This window comes from Molossus molossus, unplaced genomic scaffold (assembly GCF_014108415.1).
Source record: "Molossus molossus isolate mMolMol1 unplaced genomic scaffold, mMolMol1.p scaffold_m16_p_1, whole genome shotgun sequence".
In the NCBI taxonomy this organism is placed as follows: domain Eukaryota; kingdom Metazoa; phylum Chordata; class Mammalia; order Chiroptera; family Molossidae; genus Molossus; species Molossus molossus.
Window position 1 is genome coordinate 215,088,599 of NW_023425344.1, and position 22,380 is coordinate 215,110,978.

The 22,380-nt window shown below is 35.1% G+C and overlaps 1 protein-coding gene across 1 annotated transcript in view; it reads right to left on the reverse strand.

Moving 5' to 3' along the window:
• CUNH14orf39 (chromosome unknown C14orf39 homolog) overlaps window positions 1–22,380 on the reverse strand; it is a 51,531-nt gene that overhangs the window by 393 nt on the left and 28,758 nt on the right. Inside the window, exons 11-16 of the mRNA XM_036274158.1 lie at window positions 18,942–19,027; window positions 18,794–18,852; window positions 12,784–12,845; window positions 11,195–11,367; window positions 8,642–8,780; window positions 3,943–4,000 (exon numbers count right to left, since the gene is read on the reverse strand). Of these exons, the coding sequence (XP_036130051.1) occupies window positions 3,943–4,000; window positions 8,642–8,780; window positions 11,195–11,367; window positions 12,784–12,845; window positions 18,794–18,852; window positions 18,942–19,027 (577 nt within the window). The remainder of the gene's footprint in view (window positions 1–3,942; window positions 4,001–8,641; window positions 8,781–11,194; window positions 11,368–12,783; window positions 12,846–18,793; window positions 18,853–18,941; window positions 19,028–22,380) is intronic.

Genomic DNA, 22,380 nt, shown 5'->3' on the forward strand with positions numbered 1-22,380 from the left:
ACTTAAATGCTACTTTAATCTGAACTCAAGTATATTAAGAACTAGTATATAAGGTAGGAAGAGGGCTAAAGACTTCAAGTAGAAAGCATAACACTAAGGCACAAAAACAGGTGTGCATAGAAAATATAAGGGTGACAGAAATCAATTCAGCTTGTCAGGAACACTAAGAAATAATAGTTATTAAAAGGGATTTAATGGAGGTAAGCCTGGAAAAAACTACTGTATGTCCAACTATAAAATCTGGACTTCATTTGATAGGTAACAGGAAGCCATTAAACATTTTCAAACAGAGATATGGCAGGATTTGTACTTAAAAAAAAAAAAAATTTTTTTCTTTATTGACTTTAGAGAGAAAAGAAGAGAGAGATAAAAACACTGATGAGAGAGAACATCGACTGGCTGCCTCCTGCATGCCCCCCACTGGGGACTGTGCCTACAACCTGGGCATGTGCCTTGACCAGGAATCGAACCAGCGACCTCTTGGTGCATGGGATGCTCAACCAGTGAGCTGTTGGCAGGCTGGATTGTACTTCTTTGTATAAGGGTTATTCAGGAGAGAATGTGTAGAAAGGCTAGAAGAGAAGAGGGTCTAGAAGTGGGAATAACAGAAAAGATTAAAGCTTGGCCTTACCTAAAATAGCAGCAAAGGGAATAGAGAAAGAATTGTTGGATCCGAGAGATGTCACATAAGTCAAACTTATTCAACTATTATTTATGAGTAACTACAATTACTGTTAGTGACGTTCTATGAAATTAACGGAACAGTGAAAAGGATTTTATAATTTTAAAAGAAATTTTAAAAATCAACTTTACAGCCCTGGCCTGTTTGGCTCAGCGGTTAGAGCGTCCGCCTGCGGTCCTGAGAGACCTGGGCTCGGTTCCCGCTAAGGGCGCGTACCTCGGTTGCAGTTTGTCCCCGGCCCTGGTTGGTTGTGCGGGTGGCAGCCACTCGATGTGTCCCTTCACATCGATGTTTCTCTCTCTCTCTCTGTTCCTCTCTCTCCCTCCCACTCTACCTGAACAAAAAATGGAAAAATGTCCTCGGGTGAGGATAAAAATAAATAAATAAATAAATAAATAAATAAATAAATAAATAAATCAACTTTACATATAAAATAACAATTCCCAGAACTGTTATTAAGGAAAAATACTGTTTTTCGTTCATTTTATTATTTTAGACTATAAGTACATTTTCAACATCTTAATTATAATTTTAATTTTTAAACAATTTAAAATGTACAGTAATCCAAAGACTTACTTGAAATGTCTTTTAAGGCACCTGTACTTTTTCACAGAGAACCAATTCAATTAGTACATTAAGCAAAACAATTTACTTTGTGCCACTTAGAAATTTCATATATTTTTAAACATCTCATTTATTTCACCATAAATAAATCTAAGCCAACCAGCAATAGGGTAGGTGGGTGGGTAGATGGATGGATGAACTGATTACAGATACTTGAATACTTCCTCTCTCCCTTTATTTTTCCATGGACTTCAGAAGACATGCATAAGACTTAAAGGAAGATAGATATAATATAGCTATAGATCCAGAAAGAACTAAAATCTTGAATCTCCTACTGAATTAATAAATTTGTTGTTGTTTTTAATTTCAGAAGAAACAAAGTTCACATGAAGTATTCATTAGACTCCTATGATCATTGTAAATAAAATAATGGATTACTGCCTGGCCAGTAGGGCTCAGCGCATTGAGTGCTGTCTCATGGACCAAGAGGTCCCAGTTTAATTCCCAGTCAGGGTACATGCCCAAGTTTCAGGCTCAATCCCCAGTAGGGGGCATGCAGGAAGCAGCTGATCAATGTATCACTCTCACATGGATGTTTCTATCTCTCTCTCCCTTCCTCTCTCTCTACAAAACCAATAAAAACATATTTTTATAAAAAGATAGACTGCCCTGGCCCGTTTGGCTCAGCGGTTAGAGTATCGACCTGAGGTCCAGGAAAAAGACAGACTATTGCATGGCAGTAGTCTAGGTGTGGAGAATTCAAGGGTGAATAAAACAGAGTCTCTACCTTCAAATAACCTGTGATTAGAAGAGATTTCATATATATTCATAAATAATGACAGGTGGTAGAATATAAAAAAGTATTTTAAAAAGAGATATTCAGCCCTGGCTGGTTTGGCTCAGTGGTTAGAGGTCTCAGGTTTGATTCCCAGTCAAGAGCACAAATCTGGCCCTGGCCAGTTTGGCTCAGCGGTTGAGTGTCGGCCTATGGACCAGAGAGTCCTGAGTTCGGTTCCTGATAGGGGCACGTACCACATACAAAAAAAGAGCACAAACCTGAGTTGCCAGTTCAATCCCTGGCCCCAGGTCGTGGTCGTGCAGGAGGCAACCAATCGATGTGCCTCTCTCATATAGATGTGTCTCTCTCTCTCTCTCTTCCTCTCTCTCTCTCTCTTCCTCTCTCTCTCTCTCTCTCTCCCTCTCTCCCTCCCTCCCTCCTATTCTCTATAAAAAAGAGATGTTCAGACAAGTGAAAGAGAGATCTTTTTGGATTAGAAGGTTGGAGGGGAAATTAAAAGTTTTTATAGAAGAAAACTTGGTCTTGAAAAGATGGTTAGAAAGAGAAAGTGTGGTCATATTTGGTTTGCAGTGAGTTCTTCAGTCTGGCCAAAACACTGATTACTCATAAGAGAAAAGGCTTCAATGGTGTGTTAAAGCTAGGTTAGAAAAGAAGAACATAATTTGATACTCCACGGGGAGCTACTAAATGTATTTAACTAGAGAAGTGAGATAGTCAACACTATGCATAAAGAAGATTAATTGGACTGTGATCTATAGGTAAGGTGAAAAAATAACAAGACTAATTATGATATTACTGCAATAGCCCAAGTGAATGGTAGTAAGAGTTTAAATATGATTTCAATGAAAATAGAAAAGAATGGAAATAAATATTTTAGAGAGAACTGATAAAAATTAATGGCTAGCTGACTGAATGTAGTCACAGACACAGACAGAAGTTAAAATTATCACTGATGTTCTAAGTCTTGGCAACTAGAATAATAGTACATCAGAAAGAGAACAAGTTTGATTTCAGATATGCTGAGGGTTTTTTTGTTGTTTTATCCTCACCCGAGGATATTTTTCCATTTTTTGTACAGATAGAGTGGGAGGGAGAGAGAGGAACAGAGAGAGAGAGAGAAACATCGACGTGAAGGGACACATCGAGTGGCTGCCACCCGCACGACCAACCAGTGCCGGGGACAAACTGCAACCTGTTGTTTTAATTTAATTTTTTTTCAATTACAGTTGACTTTCACTAGTATATTAGTTCCAGGTGTTCAGCATAGTTATTAGAAAATTGTATCACTTAGAAGTGATCACCCTGATAAGTCTTGTACCCCACTTGACACCATACATAGTTATTACAATATTATTTACTGTATTCCCTAAGCATTACTTTACATTCCTGTGACTATTTTGTAACTGCTGATTTGTACTTCTTAATCCCTTCACCTTTTTCACCCAGCTTCCCAACCCTCCTCCCATCTGACAACCATCAGTTTGTTCCCTGTATCTATGAGTTTCTGTTTTGCTTGTCCCTCTATTTTGTTTTTTAGATTTCACGTATAGGTGAAATCATATGGTATTTGTCTTTCTCTGTATGATTTACTTCTTATCGAATATACTGAGTTTTTAATGTCAACAGATATCTTAGATATAAAGAGATATTAATAATAACACAGTCAGAAATAAGGCCAGTTGACTGCACTGATGAATTTTACCAAACATTTAAAGATGAATTAACGCCAATCCTTCTCAAACGCTTTCAAAAAAATCAAAGAGGAGGGAACACTCCCAACTCATTTTATAGGGCCAGCATTATGTTGATACTAAAACCAGAAAAGGACACTACCAAAAAATGTAAAGTACAGACTAATATCCCTCATGAATATAGATGCAAACAACACATTACTTACCAACTTCTTGTTGTGATGAGAGAGGATTTAAATTTCCTGCAGAATAGTGTTCATTAAACTGAAAAATAATTTCCATTAAATATTACTCATGAAACCAGTAGAAGAGTACACACAGCATTTATATTTGAATCTAAAGCCTGGTTCTTCTAATTAATTAGAGTAGATAAAATGGCAACATTCTATATAGCACACTACTGTACTTAAAAAGAGATCTTTAACACCTATTATTTACTTAAATTAAAATAAGGCTTATTGATTTGATTCTGGCAACAGATAAAATATTAGTAGACAACATACATTTTACTAGAGAAGTTCCTACTTTGTAATATTAATATAACCTACAATTCTAATTAACTTTTGCTTTTTTCTGAAGGCTTTTTACAAATCAGGTTCTTGGTATTGTTTTCCTGCCTAATAAGGAAGTATGATAGCTTCATGTCACTTCAGATCTAGTTTTGCTACCAAAGCCTGTTTTCTCTGTAAAATAGCCTTTTAAACAAATGAAATCATGACAACAGTTTTCTGTTCTTTTTATCTTAATATTGCATCATGATCATTTTTTATGTCATTATTCTTCTAAAATCTGATTCTTTTCATGGCATGTTAATATTCCTCCATATTGACATACCACAGTTTCAATCATTCTTTTGTTTTGGATATTTAAGTTGTTTCTGTTTCTTTTTCTAATATACAGATTTATAATTCTATGACAATTAATAAGGAAAGTTGTGCCTTTGTTGGTTTTTCTCAGTGGTTAGAGCATCAGCCCGTGGACACGAGAGTCCCAGGTTTGGTTCCTGCTAAGGGCATGTACCTCGGTTGCAGTCTGTCTCCGGCCCTGGTTGGGGTTGTATGAGTGGCAGCCAGTCGATGTGTTTCTCTCACATCGATGTTTCTCTCTCTCTCTTTCTTCCTCTCTACCCCTAGCTCTATCTGAAGATGAATGCAAAAATGTCCTCAGGTGAGGATAAAAAACTAAAATAAAATAAAAAATAAGGAAAGTTTTTTTTCACAGAGATTTTATAAGTCATTTAAATTTCTTTTCAGTGAATTATCTATTTACTATATAGACTTTGTCCATGATCTCTATTGAGGCAGTAATTTTTCTCATTGGTACATATAAACTCTTTACATATTAAACATATTAATCCTTTGGCATATTATTGTGAATATCTAATATTACATTCTCATTTTGTCTTTGAATTTTTTGACATATAAAAGTTTATATGTAACCAAACCCAAACTTTAACATTTTTCTTTTGGCTCTCCTTCCATTATTTTTGTGCTTAGAGAGTCAATCCTTCTTCCTCTTAAGATCTGGTAAATATTCACCTATATTTCCTCTGAAATATTTTATGAGTAAACACATTTTAATTTAATGCATCTATAACTTTTACTGCAGTACAGTGTAAGATGAATGCCCAATTTATCCCTACTATTTTTTGATCCCATAGTTATCACATTCTAAATTTATTTCAGGATTTTCTAGACCACACTATTGATCAGTCAATCTATCGATCCTTGTACCATTATCATACTATTTTGATTGTTCTAGGTTTACAGGATGCTTATTATGTAGAAAGTGATATTATCCCCATCAGTATTCTATTTCATGCTATTCTCTTATTATTAATGTCCATAAAATCTATAATGGCATTTTCTCTTTCGTTTCTACTGTAGTAAAATTGTCTTATCTTTTTGTCAGTCTAGTAAGGAGTTTATAAATTTTGTTATTATTTTTCAGACCCATCTTGGCTTTGTTAATTTTTTCTATTTGTTTTCTATTTCATTGATTTATCTTTCTTATTTTTTCATTCTACTTACTTTGAGTTTACTTTGTTCTTTTTTCTAGCTTTTTAAGGTGGAACTTGAGATCACTAATTTTAGACCTTTCTTCTTTTCCATCAATTTAATTATAAAGTATTAATTATTTAAAGTTGTCATTTGCTCTGGTTTTAGAAGTAACCCACAATTTTTGATACACTGAATGTTTGTAATCATTCATTTCAAATACTCTCTAATTTCTCTCATGATTTCTTCTTTGATCCATAACCTAAATATTTAGGATTTTCCTAACATCTTTCTATTGACTTCTAATTTATTTCTGTTGTGGTCTGAGAATATACTCTATATGATGAAAGTCCTTGTAAATATATGAAGACTTATTTTATGGCCCAGACTATGATCTGTTTTGGTGAATGCACCCTTAGAACTTGAAAAGAATATACATGCTGCAGTTGCTGGGTGTGGCACTCTATAAATAAAAGTTAGGTCAAGGGAGTTGATGGTGTTGTTCAGATTTTATGAAAGATATTTATTGACTGTTATCTAATTCCGTCAACTGCTGAGAGAGCTATTAAAAAAATCTCCAACTAAGTTTGTGTTTTTGTCTGTTTCTCCCTTAATTCTGTCAATTTTGGTTCTATAATTTGAAGCTGTTATTAGGCATGTACACATTTGTCATTGTTATATCTTCCTTAAGAATCACCCTTTTATCCTTATGAAATGCCCCTTTATCTCTGTCAATATTCTTTGTCTTGAAAACTACCTAAAGTGGTATTAGTATAGCCATTGTGACTTTCTTATGCTTATAGTTTTCATGATATATCTTTTTCCATTTACTTTCAATCTGTCTTTGTCTTTATACTTTAAGTGTTATTTTGTAGATAACTTATAGTTGGGTCATGCTTTTTACCCATTCTTACAGTCTCTGCCTTTTAATGGATTGTTTTAGTCCATTTATGGTAAATGTGATTATTTTTAAATGTCATATTTTTGTCAAACATTTTACTATTTGTTTTTCTGTTTGTTCCTATGTACCTTGTTATGCTCTTCCTTCTCTGCCTTCTTTTGAGTTAAATGTTTTCTTAGAATTCTATTTTACTTTATTACCAATCTCATTTTTTGAACATTTTTATTATTCTTGACTAGGAAACTTAGTAATGATTTGCCAATCTCATTCCCCAACCCCACCACTACAAAATCAAAACAAAAGATTAAAGATAAATCAGCTTGCCAGGACTCCAATTAGAATTAGATTACATTTATAAGTTATTTGGGGAAGAAAAAGATACTTAAGATATTTTCTTCCTATACACATATTTCATATATCTTTTGATATATTCCATTGTTTTTGCTTTATCCAAATGCACATATTTCCTGCTAAGGTTACATACATGTATCTTGCATTTATGTTACTATTATAAATGAGAATGAACTAACTGTAGTCTATTTTTTAATGGCAAATACACACCTTATAGGAATTACCCATTTTTGAAATAAGCATTTAGATAAAAATTGAGATAAAAGTTGAAGACATAAAATATTATACCATGTATAATAATACTATATCAGTTGTCGATAAATTTATAATTTCAACAATTTAATATTCTGTGGTGGATGTAGGAATAAAATATTCTAATCCACATAAAATTGGCTGTGACTAACCTTGATGAGTAATAATTATATTTATATTACATTGCTACTTATGACATTAAGTGGTTAGAACTTGTCTAAGTGTTTTATATATATAAACCCATTTAATAGTCACAAACCCTATGGTAAAAATTATTTCTTTTTAAATATATTTTTTTTATTGATTGATTTTAGAGAGAGAGGAAAGGAGAGAGAGAGATGGAAACATCAATGACATAGAACATCGACTGGCCACCTCCTGCATGCCTTCCACTGGGGATCAGGCCCACAGCCTGGGCATGTGCCTCGACCGAGAATCAAACCGGCGACCTCTTGGTGCATGGGTCGATGCTCAACCATTGAGCCACACCAGCCAGGCTAAAAATTATTATTTCCATTTGACAGATAAAAAGTAGAGAGTTATATGCCCCAAATCCTACATCTAGTATAGTAATAGAAGCCAAGTAATCTGGCTTCACAGTCTAGTCTTAACCACCATGCTATGTTGTCTTTACTAATCAAATAAAGTATTCCTAATTTTCAGTTTCAATTGGTAAATACAGAAATAAGTACTTTATCATAATTTCTATCACTGAACAGAAGAAATCACTATTAGATGAAAATTCTTTAGGTCTTTTAAAATTAACAGATGATAATGTTGCTATATATACACACGTAGATGAAAAGACCAACTAATAACCTAGTTTTTACACTGAGATTATGAAAAATTCATTTAGCAGTTAAACACATAAACTATAAAGCCAAATTAATTTTTAAACTGCCTTTAACTGCAATTCAAAGCACTCCTACCCTGAGATTCTTTTTTTATAAATACATGTCAATTTGGGGCACCTGAAGTTGAAAACAAAAAGATAATAGATGAACTTTGCTATGTTATCAGTATTAAGAATATTTTTAAAAATTGCCTCTGCCTCAAGATAGTTTGGTACTAGAGAATTAAAATTGCTTGAGGGGCCAGGCTCGTTTGGCTCAGTGGTTAGAATGTCAGCCTGTGGAACGAAGGGTAGCAACTTCAATTCCTGGTCAAGGGGCACATACCTGGGTTATAGGTTAGATCCCCAGCCCCTGTTGGGGTCATGCAGGAGGCAACTGATCGATGTGTCTCTCTCACACTTATGTTTCTCTATCTCTCTCTCTTCCCCTCCCTCCCTCCCATTCTAAAAATTAATGAAAAAATATCCTCAGGTGAGGATTAACAACAACAACAATTACTCGAGGTTCCAGTGTACAATTTTTTTAGAAAAACTTTAGTTTCTCATATTACCTTATCTGATGAGATTTCTGAATCAAATATAGAAGAATCAAATAAATTCAATCCAGGTGATCTAGAAGTATAATTCATAAGAAAAGAAACCCCAGGGGATTCCTTTTGTGTTTGATCTTCAGGTACTGTATTTCTGTTTCTGTTATAGAGAAATAAGAAATCAGCCAAATGTTAAATATATATAATTTAATATTGCAGACTGGTAAATACCATAAGAAATGGCATAGAGCAGTGATTTTCAACCTTTTTCATCTCATGGCACACATAAACTATTAAAATTCTGCAGCACACCAAAATATATCTTTTCTGCCAATTTGATGAAAAAGTAAGAATAATTTCACACCAGACAGCTATTGTTGTCATTGTTTTATTTGACAATCTAAGGGAAAAGAGGTCAGTACTCTTGACTAAATAGTCAGGTATTGCATGTTTTAAAAATTCTTGCCCACACACCAGTTGAAAATCACTGGCATAGAGGTAAGAATCGACACAGTAGGGAAAGGGAGGAGCTATTGAAGTGACAAGCCTATGGAGAAAAAGATGGTTTTAGGTGGGAAATATTGTTATGGAATGATAATTCCTACTGAGAATATACTGTCAGGCTCTCTTCTGGATATTCTGGATATAATGGGTATTTCCATCACCATTATTGTATTTTAATCCTCAAAATAACCCTATGAAATAGGTACTATTATTATCACACTTCCATTTTACAGGAGAGGATTTTGATGAACGGAACGGTTAAATAATTTGCTCAAAAGAATGTAAGTGCCAGAGTTGATATTTGCATGCAGCAATCCAGATTCAAAGTCAAGACTCTTAACCCTGATTCTGTAGGTCCTGAAAGCCAGTCACAAAATTTTAGTCTTTATGAGAAGCCAGTCATTACAGATTGTTGCATAATGGAGTTAAATATAAAATGATTTGGGGAAAAAAATTAGGCAAGACAGTATGTAACAGTGGTTAAAAGCATGGATTCTGGAGCAAAACTGGGTTTAAATCTCAACTCTAACAGTAGTGAGTTGTACCATATGTAATTCTGTTTCTTCATCTATAAAATAAAGATAATAATGTACTTACATCTCATAAAGTTGTTGTAAATCTTAAATGAGCAACAGTTATAAATTAACACGGTGCTATTATTTGTTAAATATCAAAGAAGTCTAAAGATAACGTCCATAACTACCTCCTCGACCATTTAAGTCACTTAACTTTAGATCAGTTTTCTGATCCATAAAAAGAGATTTTAGCATATAATTGCCACATCCTTTTATAGTTCTTGGATTTGATGATGAGTTCCACTTTGAACATGCTGTTTGAGTCAACAGCATTACATTCATATATATATAAAACTCTTACTACCAATTTAAAATACAGCTGTAGAGCCCTGGACAGTAAGACTCGGTTGGAGCCTCACAGCATACATTGAAAGGTTGTGAGTTCAATTACCAGTCAGGGAACATACCTAGGTTACAGGTTCAATCCCTGTTCAGGGTGGGGCGGGGTGAGAGGCAGCCAACTGATGTTTCTCTTTAACATCAATGTTTCTCTCTCTTTCCCTTCCCCTCTCTGAAAAAAATCAATACACATCGTTGGGTGAGGATTTTAAAAAAATTAAATACAGCATTAGAACACAGGTGAGAGGTCTCTGATAAAGCAGACTCTGTTTGACATGTTTTAGAGAAGTCTTGGGGTTCAGCATTAAGGAAGGGAGTGAACTAAGTAAAAAGGTCAAAATGCAGCACTATATTCCTGGCTGCAAATTACAAATCTGTGGTTTCCAAAGTTAAATATTCATTTTAGAGATATTTATGCCTACTGAAGTCACTTAACAGAAAAGCAATTCTTGCTTTAGACATTACAATGTAAGGAAAATGACTGTTGGAACATTTTTCCATGATGTCTTCAATCTACCACATGGGATAATACCTGTTTAGCTTGGCATTTACATTTTTCCCATAGGTTTTTTTTATCCTCACCCGAGAACATTTTTCCATTTTTTGTTCAGATAGAGTGGGGGCGGGGGGGAGAGAGAGAGAGAGAGAGAGAGAAACATCGACGTGAAAGGGACACATCGAGTGGTTGCCACCCACACGACCCAACCAGGGCCAGGGACAAACTGCAACCAAGGTACGTGCCCTTAGCGGGAACCAAACCCGGGACTCTCTGGACCATAGGCCAACGCTCTAACCGCTGAGCCAAACTGGCCAGGGCTCCCATAGGTTTTTTTTTAATCCTTTGGAAAATCTTAAATATTTAGATGATTATATTAGGTAAGTACTCAGGACCTATGCCATCTTCAACTAAATGTTGCAGGAAAAATGGGGTAGAGGATATATGAAACAAGAATGGCTGAATGTTAATAACGGAATAATTGTTCAAACAGGGTGATAGGTATGTTGGTTCATTATACTAGTGTCTACCTCCTTTGTATATACAAAATATTCCATTAATAAAAACTTTTTAAAGGTACTAGGCATTTTACTATTCCTATCAATTATTTATATAACTCAATACATATTCTTTAATTATAATTATTAATTAAAATCCTACATTTCAAATGGGGGTGTTTTAGGGAAAAGTGATTGCTTCAAAGATTCAGGTGTTTTCACTTCTTCTGAAGTTCTTAAAAATAAAGGAATTTCAGGAGTTTGTGGAAAATTCTCAGCCCTTTCTTCTACTTCATCCTTATCTATTGGCTTCTCAAAATGTTCTTCATAAATAACCTGCAAATTCAAAGTAACAGAAAACTATAAAAAGGAATGTTATTGCATTAGTAAATTCACATATATAAAAATGTGCGAGGTGGAAAACATCATATTAATGTATGATGTTATCATTTCATAGACAAAATAAGTAAAATAAGAATAGTTGGTGAAAGTAATACCAAAATTTATCTGTCCAAAAACGGGGGAAAAAAATGTAATTTTCTAATTTTTCTTTTCTTCCCAGTTTCACCTCTCCTACTCCTACCTGAAAAAATAACTGATAAGCATAAGAAAAATGATTAGGAATAATTTTTCTTTGTAAATTTTCACATCATGCTCTGGGTCAAGAGTTGTATATGATATCTCCTTGAAAAGGAGAAGTAATTTATTTCTAAGCAATCTTGCTCTCATTATGTTGCTTGCTTTTTTTTTTCTTTGCCTTATAAATTCATTATACTACTTTCTTGGCAAAGATTAAAAACTTAAATAACAAATTTTTCTTTACATTATTTTGTATGCTAGCAATGTGATTTTTAAAACATGTTTGTTATACCAAATCCCATTATAGAAACGGTTTGGGACACTCCACCAAAAAAATTTAAATGTGCTTTTTACCTATATTTCTTTATAGCAAAATACTATGTTGTTTCTCTGTGTTTGTTTTTAAGTTCTTTTTAAAATTAATTTATTTATAAGTACTGGTTTTACATGTATAGCTTAGTGGTTAGACAATCATATACTTTACATAGTGTTCCCCACAATATTTCCATTACCCCAACTGGCACCATACATAGTTATTGCAACATTATTGACTATATTTCCTATGCTTTACTTACTTCCCCATGACTATTTTGTAAATACCATTTATTTCTCTTGTTTTAACCTCTAGTATGATCAAGTTGGTATACACTGTCTAGACAAATCATCATTAAAGATTTCCATTATTAAAAATTTTCTGAAGCTATTTTTATGGTAACCATTGGTCTTAAATTGCCTTGGTAAATTATTCAATCTTATCAAACAAAATTATTTTCTTCCATTATGATTTAGTTGTGGTGTCAATATATATATAGTCAATTATTAATGACAACTTTCTATGTATTTTCATGTAAACTTTTGGTAGCTTCATTTTTTAATCTAAAACTCCTCTAAGGAATAGATTCTGTAACACCACAGCTACTTGATTACTAAGCTAATAACATGTACATCTCACATATATAATCTTTTTTTTTTTTTTTTTTCTTGGTACGTGCCCCTAGTGGGAACCGAACCCGGGACTCTCTGGTCCGCAGGCCGACACTCCAATCACTGAGCCAAACTGGCCAGGGCCACATATATAATCTTCATTATAGTAAATCTGAAATAAAAATGTAAACAGAGCATTTTAAATTGGAATGTTTTGCTGAGAAATTAAAAGTCAAACATTTGACTTACTTGTGAAGTAAATTTTGATTCTTTCAATTGTCTTACTTCCCCTTTATCTTCACGCTCAGCATCTGTTATATGAGAACAAACTATTTTTTCTTTTTGCAATTTAATTATAAATAAAACATGTTAGTCCATATGAAATTGTCCTACAAAAATGGCAATTTCACATAATTCAACATGATACATAGTAAGAGAATAAAACCTATGTGAACAGTTTAACAAACAAAATTATTAAGAGAACACGCATATAACCACCATGTATGAAATAGAAAATTATGAGTACTCTAAAATGTCCTATATTCCTCATATCCTCCTCCTCAGATATAACTGCTATCCTGACTTCTGTAATAATAATTTCCTTTATATATATCACCTAAGCAATATAGTTTATTTTTTCCTGTTTTAAAATGTTACATGATGAAATAATATGTGCTTTTTATCTTGCTTTTTTTGTTTAGCATATGCTGTGAGATTCATTTGTACTGCTACACATAGACATAGCTGCTTACTTTTACTGATGTAAAGAATTCCACTGTCCAAACACCACACAATGTATCAATCTATTTGACTGCAAATGAGCATTTGAGGTGTTTCTGCTTTGAGGCTATTACAAACATTCTTTTACATAAACATTTGCAAGTATGCACTTGTGTTTCTCTACATATATACCTAGGAGTGGAATTACAAGGTATAGGGCATGCATATCTTTCATTTTACCAGATGTTAAACTATTTTCAAAGTTTAGTTTCCAAACTACTTATCAATTTTTCTGTGACAACTGACCATCCTGAGTTACCCTAGGAAATCATTTAACTTCACAAGACAAAATTATTAGCTCCAATTATAATTTAGGTGTGGCCTCAATATACGGTCACTTATAAATGGCAGCTCCTACCACTAGTTATGAAAGTTCCTATTCCCTCACATTCTCATCAACACTTAGTATTATCAGACTTCTGAATTTTGCTAGTGTGGTGGATGTGTAATGATATTTCACGGTAGTGTTACTGTTCAGTTTCCTGATTTGCTGAGCAACTTTTTAGATCTTTGCCTGCCACAAAAGTTTCTCTATCTGAAGTGCCTATCTGTCTATTTTGCACATATTTCCAATTAGGTTGTCTCTTTTTCTTCTTGGTTTGTAGAAGTTCTTTCTACATTTTTGGAAACTAGTCTTTCAACAGTTCTAAGTCATCTTGCCGTCCACTATTTTTATAGTGTCTTTTGATGACTTAGTGACCTAGCTTCCATTCCAAAGTGTCTTTGGATGAATAGAAATTTTGAATCTTTAAAAAAAAATTTGTTTTCTTTATTGATTTTAGAGATAGAGGAAGGGAGAGGGAGAGAGAGAGAAACATCAATGAGAAAGAACAGTCATTGGCTGCCTCCTGCATGCCCCTCACTGGGAATTTGGCCCACAACCTGGGCATATGCCCTGACCAGGAATCGAACTAGCGACCTCTTGGTGCATGGGTCGATGCTCAACCACTGAGCCACACTGGCTGGGCAGAAATTCTGAATCTTAATATAGCCAAATTTATCAATCTTTCTTTTATGATTGGGCTTTTAAATTCTTATTTACTAGAAACCCTTTCTTATCTTGAATAGATATTTTTCTACTTTATCTGAAAGCTTTATAGTTTTGCATCTTGCATTTAAGTCACAACTATTATTTTTACCATATATTAACTACTTCAGAAAATATGCTTGGAAATTATTGAACAGGGCCTTTTTTCTTTTAAGATAACTATGTGCCTTCTTGAGTATGAAACCTCACTATACCTGCTCAATGGCAACTAGGACTACATCAGATACATAGATACATGTATTTCCCCACATAAGTGTACTGTTTCTAGAGATTAGCCATTCCTTCATTGTCTAATACTCTGTCAGCTTGGCATATATGGAGGATTATATAAACAGGTGGAACAGATCACCCTGCAGATAAGATATATTTCTTTATTCCAGAAGAAAGCAGTAAGAAGATCCATCTGCATGAAATAAGCATATTGTATTGGTTGAATCCTATATTCAGACTGTGAGAAATAGTTTATTATATGAACATTCTGAATATGCATAATTTACAGAAATTTTATACTGCCAGATGAGCCATTTTTAAAATGTCAAAATAAAAGTCAGTGCCCTGGCCGATTTGGCTCAGCGGTTAGAACATTGGCCTGCGGTCCAGGGAGACCCAGGTTCGGTTCCCGCTAAGGGCGCGTACCTCGGTTGCAGTTTGTCCCCGGCCCTGGTTGGGTCGTGTGGGTGGCAACCACTCAGTGTGTCCCTTTCATGTCGATGTTTCTCGCTCTCTCTCCTCCTCCCACTCTATCTGAACAAAATATCGAAAAATGTCTAAAAAATAAATAAATAAATAAATAAATAAATGTCAGTAAACCACATGCTATAGACAAGAAGAGATGAAGACTTTTATATAGAGTATGAATGGGATAATTATTATTAATTACTGGGCTACCAAAATATGCATATACATGTGTATGATATATTAAAAATATATATGTACACGTATACATATACATATATACACAGAGAGAAAGAGAGACTGAGAATGAGTTAATATTTTAAAGGGTGTGTCAGCGTTCCAATAGCTACCTTTTCTGGGATAATAAATGCATACATATATATCCTATGACCTTCCTATAATTTTATTCAAAGATAATAATCTAAGGTAGTAAAAGATTTATGTAAAAGAACATAGTAGCATTATTTTAATAGCCAAAAAAAACCTGGAAACAACAAAATATTCAAAGTCAGAGAATGGCTAAATAAGGTATAGCATATCCATACAGTAGTATATTATGCACTCACTACAAATAAATTCTCCTGAATGGTACGGAAAAATACTCTTGAAAACGACTTCTGGTCAAGATGATGGCGTAGGTAAAAGCAGTATCGCTTCCTCCCACAACCATATCAAAATTACAACTGAACTATAGAACAACCATCATTCAGAACCACCTGACATCAAGTTGAATGGAAGACCTACAACTATGAAATTAAAGAAGCCACATCCAGATGGGTAGGAGAGGCGGAGGTGTGGACAGGCTGGTCCCACACCCATGTGTGGTGGATAAAAATCAGGGGGATATCTCAGCTGTGAAAGTCCTCCCTGAGGAGCAATGGGTCCCAACCCACACCAGGCTCCCAGCTCAGGGTTCCAGTGCCAGGAAGAGAAGTCCCCATCATTTCTGGCTGTAAAAACCAGCGGGAACTAAGGCTGAGTGAAGCTGAGGTTTCTGGAGCCCCAGGCAGCTCCTCTTAAAGGGGCCACCATGGACTTACTCGGACTCACTCCCTCTGAGCTCCAGCACAGAGAGGAGGCAGCTTGAAAAGCACCAGAGATATACAGGGAAGAACTGAATTGTTCGGCATTGGGGTGAGAGCTGGAGAAGCAGCTTTCCCCTGGACAGATGTGAGCATGGTGGAGGCCGTTATTCCTTTGGTGATCCCTTCCCTGGGGCAGCAGACAGCAGCCATATCTGGAACTCCAGAAACCTGGCTCATACTGGTTGCCCTGCCCTGGTGATTCCTTGAAGCCCTGCCCACCCGACCTTTGGGCCCACCCAAGCTGTTTCCAGTGGCTTTACAGGATTGGCCTGTCTTGGATCCTGCTTCAGATTTTCCTAAAATCTCTCAAACAAGCAGCATCTGGTCTCAGCGAGCCCCATACCTCTTGTTAAGTGGCCCCAGGCCTGACACTAGAAGCAGCCAGCCTTGGTTCACAGTTTGGCTTTGCCTGGGCATCTACAAGCCCAGCACAAGAAGCAGCCATTGGTAAATCACTCTGTAGCTTATGCCTGATGGCCCCGGGGTAGAACACAGGCAGAGGCTGACCTTGCCCCAGAGCCAGCACACCCAGTGGACAGCTTCAAACCACATGGAAGCACCACCACGCAACAACCTCCACAAGCAACACATTCAATGAGTGGACTCAGTGTGTACCAGAGCCCAGCTGAAGTAAGTCTTGCTCTGTGTGTTGGGCCCCTATACAGCTGATCCTCCAAGGGAGTCAGAGGCCAGTGGTCAGCGGGCACAGCCAGTCCTTGCAGCTGATCAGCCTGAGTAAATCCCTCCCATTCACATGCAATCAAGACTCTATTACAACAGAAAGGTGTCCAGTCGACACTAGGGGTGCACCTCGAGGGCCCAGCTGGGGTGATCAGGGAGGCTGTGCCACTGGACCCTACAGGACACCTACAACAATAGGCCACCCTACGAAGCCTAGAAGACATAGCAACTCTACCTAATAAATAGAAAAAAACACAGGGAAGCAGCCAAAATGAGGAAACAAAGAAACATGTCCCAAGTGGAAGAACAGAACAAAATTCCAGGAAAAGAACTAAACAAAATGGAGATAAGCAATCAATCATATGCAGAGTTCAAAACACTGGTTATAAGGTTGCTCAAGGAACTAGGAACTTAAGGAGAATTCCAACGAACTTAGAACATCAACACCATGAAAAAGGACCAGTCAGAAATGAAGGATACGCTAACTGAAATAAAGAATAATTTACAGGAAATCAATAGTAGAGTAGGTGAAGCCATGAAGCAAACCATCGATTTGTAATATAAGAAAGCAAAAAACACCCAATCAGAACAGCAAAAAGAAAAAAGAATAAAAAAAAAAAAAAACGAGCACAGTGTAAGAAGTCTCTGGGACAACTTCAAGTGTACCAACATTCACATGATGGGGATGCCAGAAGGAGAAGAGAGAGAGCAAGAAATTGAAAACCTATTGAAAAAATAATGACAGAAAACTTCCCTAACTTGGTGAAGGAAACAGACATACAAGTCCAGGAAGCACAGAGTCCCAAACAAGATGAACCCAAAGAGGTCCACACCAAGACACATCATCATCAAAATGCCAAAGGTTAGACAAAGAGAGAATTTTAAAAGCATCAAGAGAAAAGCAGTTCATTACCTACAAAGGAGCTCCCATAAGACTGTCAGCTGACTTCTCAAAAGAAACTTTGCAGGCCAGAAAAGAGTGGCAAGAGATATTCAAGGTGATGAAAAGCAACAACCTACAACCAAGATTACTCTATCCTGCAAAGCTATCATTTAGAATCGATGGCCATATAGTTTCCCAGACAAGAAAAAGCTAAAGGAGTTCATCACCACCAAACCAGTATTATATGAAATGCTGAAGAGTCTTCTTGAAGGAGAAGAATAAAAATATGAACAATAAAATGGCAATAAACACATATCTACCAACAATTGAATCTACCAACAAACGAGCAAGCAGAACAGAAACAGACTCATAGATACAGAGAACTTTTTGTTACTTGCCAGATGGGAGAGGGCTGGGGAAATGGGTGAAAAAGATGAAGGAATTAAGAAGTACAAATTGATTGTTAGACTTATGAACCTCAAAGGGAAGAGGGGGAGGGAGGGTGGGAAGAGATAAACTAAAGAACTTCTATGCATATATGCATAACCAATTAACACAAACAATAGTGTGGGGAAGGCAGGAGTGGGGTGAGATTGGGGAGCAGGGGTTCAATGGGGAAAAAGGGAGGGCATCTGTAATACATTCAACAATAAAGATAAGTTTAAAAATAAATAAAAATAAATTTAAAAAAAAATTTTTTAAATGCAAAAAAAAAGAAAAATAACTTCAACTACAGCATATCAATTGGGAAGAAAAGAATACAAAATTATATACATAGCATATTTCAAATCTTCGGGGGAACTGTAAAAGAACAAAACATACATATGCATAGGAAAAAAGTCAACAATATACACCAGTATGTATAGGGTTGCTTATGTCTGGGTGGTGGTTATTTTTGTATTTTATATGTTTTTCTCTGTTTTCCAAATTTTCTACAATGAAATGTATTTGTTTTCTATTTAAGTGAAAATGTGCTTAAAAACCAGGCTTGCACGGTCAGTTAACCAGAGATGCAAGCAATCCAAATAATATATTTGAATAGTATAAAAATCTGATATAATTTGTTAGTCCCGATTCTTAGAAAAAATATAAATAGTAAATAAATACCTGTATCTCCTTTTTCAAACCACTGATTGAAATTTGACTGTTCCTGAGGAGTTAAAAATCTAAAATACAATAAATATAATTTTATATTATTTGCTAAGTTGACAAATTACTTCAGAAATCAAAGCATTTTCTTATTTTTAAAAGTTACCTGAACTGCATAAAATTCTGTGAACTTTTAATAGCCATAACATGTGAAAGTTTTGAGTGGCTATTCATAGCAGAGTCATTAAATACCTAAAGAACAGAAATTAAGCATTAGAACTGGCTATACAAAACAACACAATTTTTTTGGCTTGCTTGCCATGACTACTCAGAGCTCTCCAAGAACCTTGTCACCCTCTTCATCATTTTTATCAATATCAACAACTACAAACATTAACTGAAACTACCACATATAAAACATTAAATGAAATACTGGGAAACAAAAAAGATTTAACTCTCAAGGAATTGGATGTTTTTGACAAGTATAATAACTATGCTTGGTAGTGTTTCTACATTTAAGGTAAACCTTTTAATATTTTATCCCATATTCGTGGCTAATCAAGTAAATCTTACCATTTTCTCAACCAATTACCTGATTTCTGCATCTCTCTATTCTCTATAACCTCTCAAACTGAATACAAACCAGCAGGTTAAAAGATTAAAACCTGAAACTTTCTTTTTTATATATGTATAAAAGAGCTAATATTTCATTTTTAACTTTAAATTTTGTTTAATATTAATATCTAAACCACTGCTTTACTAATGATTACATTGTCTGTTTCAAGTCTTTAATTCTCCTTGAGTCACTCATTTTAAAGAGTCCCTGATTTTTCTTATTTGGTCCAAAATGAAATTTATTTTAATAGAAAAGTTTACCCCATTAATTTTTTGTTATAACAGCCACTGGTCTTAATTTTGTCATCTTGTTGGGCTTTCAGATGACAGAAAAAGACCAAAAGACCTTGTCCTTTAAGGAACACCTGTCCCTTAAAGAACAAGTGTTTTTTTGATGTATGTTTTAAACAATATACATGTTTCTATATGTCTCCTAGTACAAGTGTTTGTACAAGTATTTTAAGTATTTGTTTACAGTAGATGCCAAGAAGTAACACTGCTCAGTATGTGCATTTACAAAAATTTTTATTCTTTCTTTCCTTTATTGATTTTAGACAGAGAGGAAGTGAGAGGGAGAGATAGAAACATCGATGAGAGAGAACATCGATCGGCCACCTTCAGCATGCCCCCCACTGGGGGTCGGGCCCACAACCTGGGCATGTGTCCTGACTGGGAATCCAACCGGTGACCTCTTGGTGCATGGGTTGATGCTCAACCAGTGAGCCAGTATGGACAGTATGTGCATTTTTATTTTTAATAAGTACTGTGAATCATTCCTCCAAAGCAGTGGTACCAATTTATACTCCCACTATCATTGACCTTACTAGATATTAGCAATTGTTTTGATGTCTGAAAACAGGTGAAACCAGGTATCTCATTGGTTTAATTTGCGTTTCCCTGTACTCCTGAAGTCAACATCTAGTTCTGTTTGGTGATCCTTTGTCTTTCCTTTTCTGTAAACTACCTTCTCTTTGACCCATTTTTATTCTTCTTTATTAATTTGTAAGAATTATTATGAATTTCTTTATATATTATACATTCTGGATACCAATCTCCTGCCCATTCCATCACTGTCTTTTAACTTTGTTAGTATCTTTTGTAATACAGAAGTTTTTTATTTTGATGTAGTCCACTAATAAGTTTGTCTTTCTTGTTCCACACTATTATAATTACTGCATTTTGATAATGTTTTAAAGTGTTTGGGGATGGTGAAAATGTTCTGGAATTAGCCAGTGGTGATGGTTATACTACACTGTCAATATACTAAAAACCACTGAATTGTATTCTTTAAAATGGTGAATTTTATGATATATGAATTATCTCAATAACAAAAGTAAAAAAGTAAACATTTTGATATCTGGTAGTATGAGTCTCCCTAACATTCTTTAAAAATTCTATTTTAAATCTTTTTTGTTTGTTTGTTTTTACCTCCGCAGTCATTTATTAGTCTGTTAATGTAGTGAATCACACTGATAGATTTTGCTAATGCTAAACCATTGTAACATTTCTTGGGAAAAGTGAACATAGCTACTTTTTAGACTTGGTTTAGATATCCTTTTTATTATATCAATTGGTCAATTTTGGTGAATACTGTAAACAAAAATTTAACTGAATTCTGTGTATTTTAGATACAAAATTTGCTAATTGTGTTATTCACATCCTCTACATCCTTACTTATCATTTTTTTTTAACCTTACTTGATAGTTTCCTGTGGCAGAAACTGCCAGTTTTCTATCCTAGTCATAATCTACTTTCCCTTTGTGTTCTGATGAAAAACAAAAACAAAACCACCTATATTTCTCAACCTTTCCCCAGACAGAGGTAGCCATATGACTAAGTTCTGTCCAATGAAACATTATTATAAATTGTTTAAGAGCTTCCAGGAAGGATCTTTAAAAATGGGACTGAACCCTGGCTGGGTAGCTCAGTTGGTTAGAGTGTCGACCCAATATTCCAAGGTTGAAGGTTCAATCCCCAGTCAGGGCACATATAGGAATTAACCAATGAAAGCATAAATAAGTGGAACAATAAATCAATGTTCCTCTCTCTCTAAACTCAATTTAAAAAAATGTTTTAAAGGGGGCTGAATCTGCTAGCCTTTCCCCCCTTCTCTCCTGACTCAGAGGCAGGTATAATGGCAAAGTTGCAATGGTTAGCTTCTGATCATGATGTGACCTTGAAGCAAAAGCTAAGCATTTCAGGATAACAGGAAAAGAAAGCATAGATGTAGCCTGAGAAATAATGAAAATGTGGAGATGGTGCTATCAGCCCTGATAAGTGAACCTGAGTCACTTTAGAATTTCATGGTAGGCAAAAGAAAAATACATATTTATCTTGTTTAACATTATTATTTCATGGTTTGGTTTTACATTATTTCATATGCAGCCAAACTCAAATCCTAAACTCAGAGTCAGCACTTTTTTTGATAGAGCAATCCTGTTTTAACTGTGGATTCAATTTATTCTTTGAAATTCTATTGATTTCTGCTTTATATATTTTGAAACTATATAATTTGGTGCATCATTGTTATGACTTCTTGATGAATTATTCTTTTTAAAAATATGAAATATATTTATCCTGTTGTGTTTTTTTTTATCTTGAACTCTATTTTATATAGCATTGTTACAACTGGTTTGGTTTTGTTTGCATTTGCCTGATGTATATTTTCCATCCTTTTATTTTCAGCCTTCATTTGTCAAGTTGTTTCAGCTGTTCTGTTTTAATAGTATATATCTGTATTTTCTTTTTTTTTTATCCTCACCTGAGGATATTTTTCCATTTTTTGTACAGATAGAGTGGGAGGGAGAGAGAGGAAGGGAGAGAGAGAGAGACATCGACGTGAAGGGACACATCGAGTGGCTGCCACCCGCATGACCAACCAGGGCCGGGGACAAACTGCAACCGAAGTACGTGCCCTTAGCGGGAACTGAACCTGGGTCTCTCCGGACCGCAGGCCGACGCTCTAACCACTGAGCCAAACTGGCCAGGGC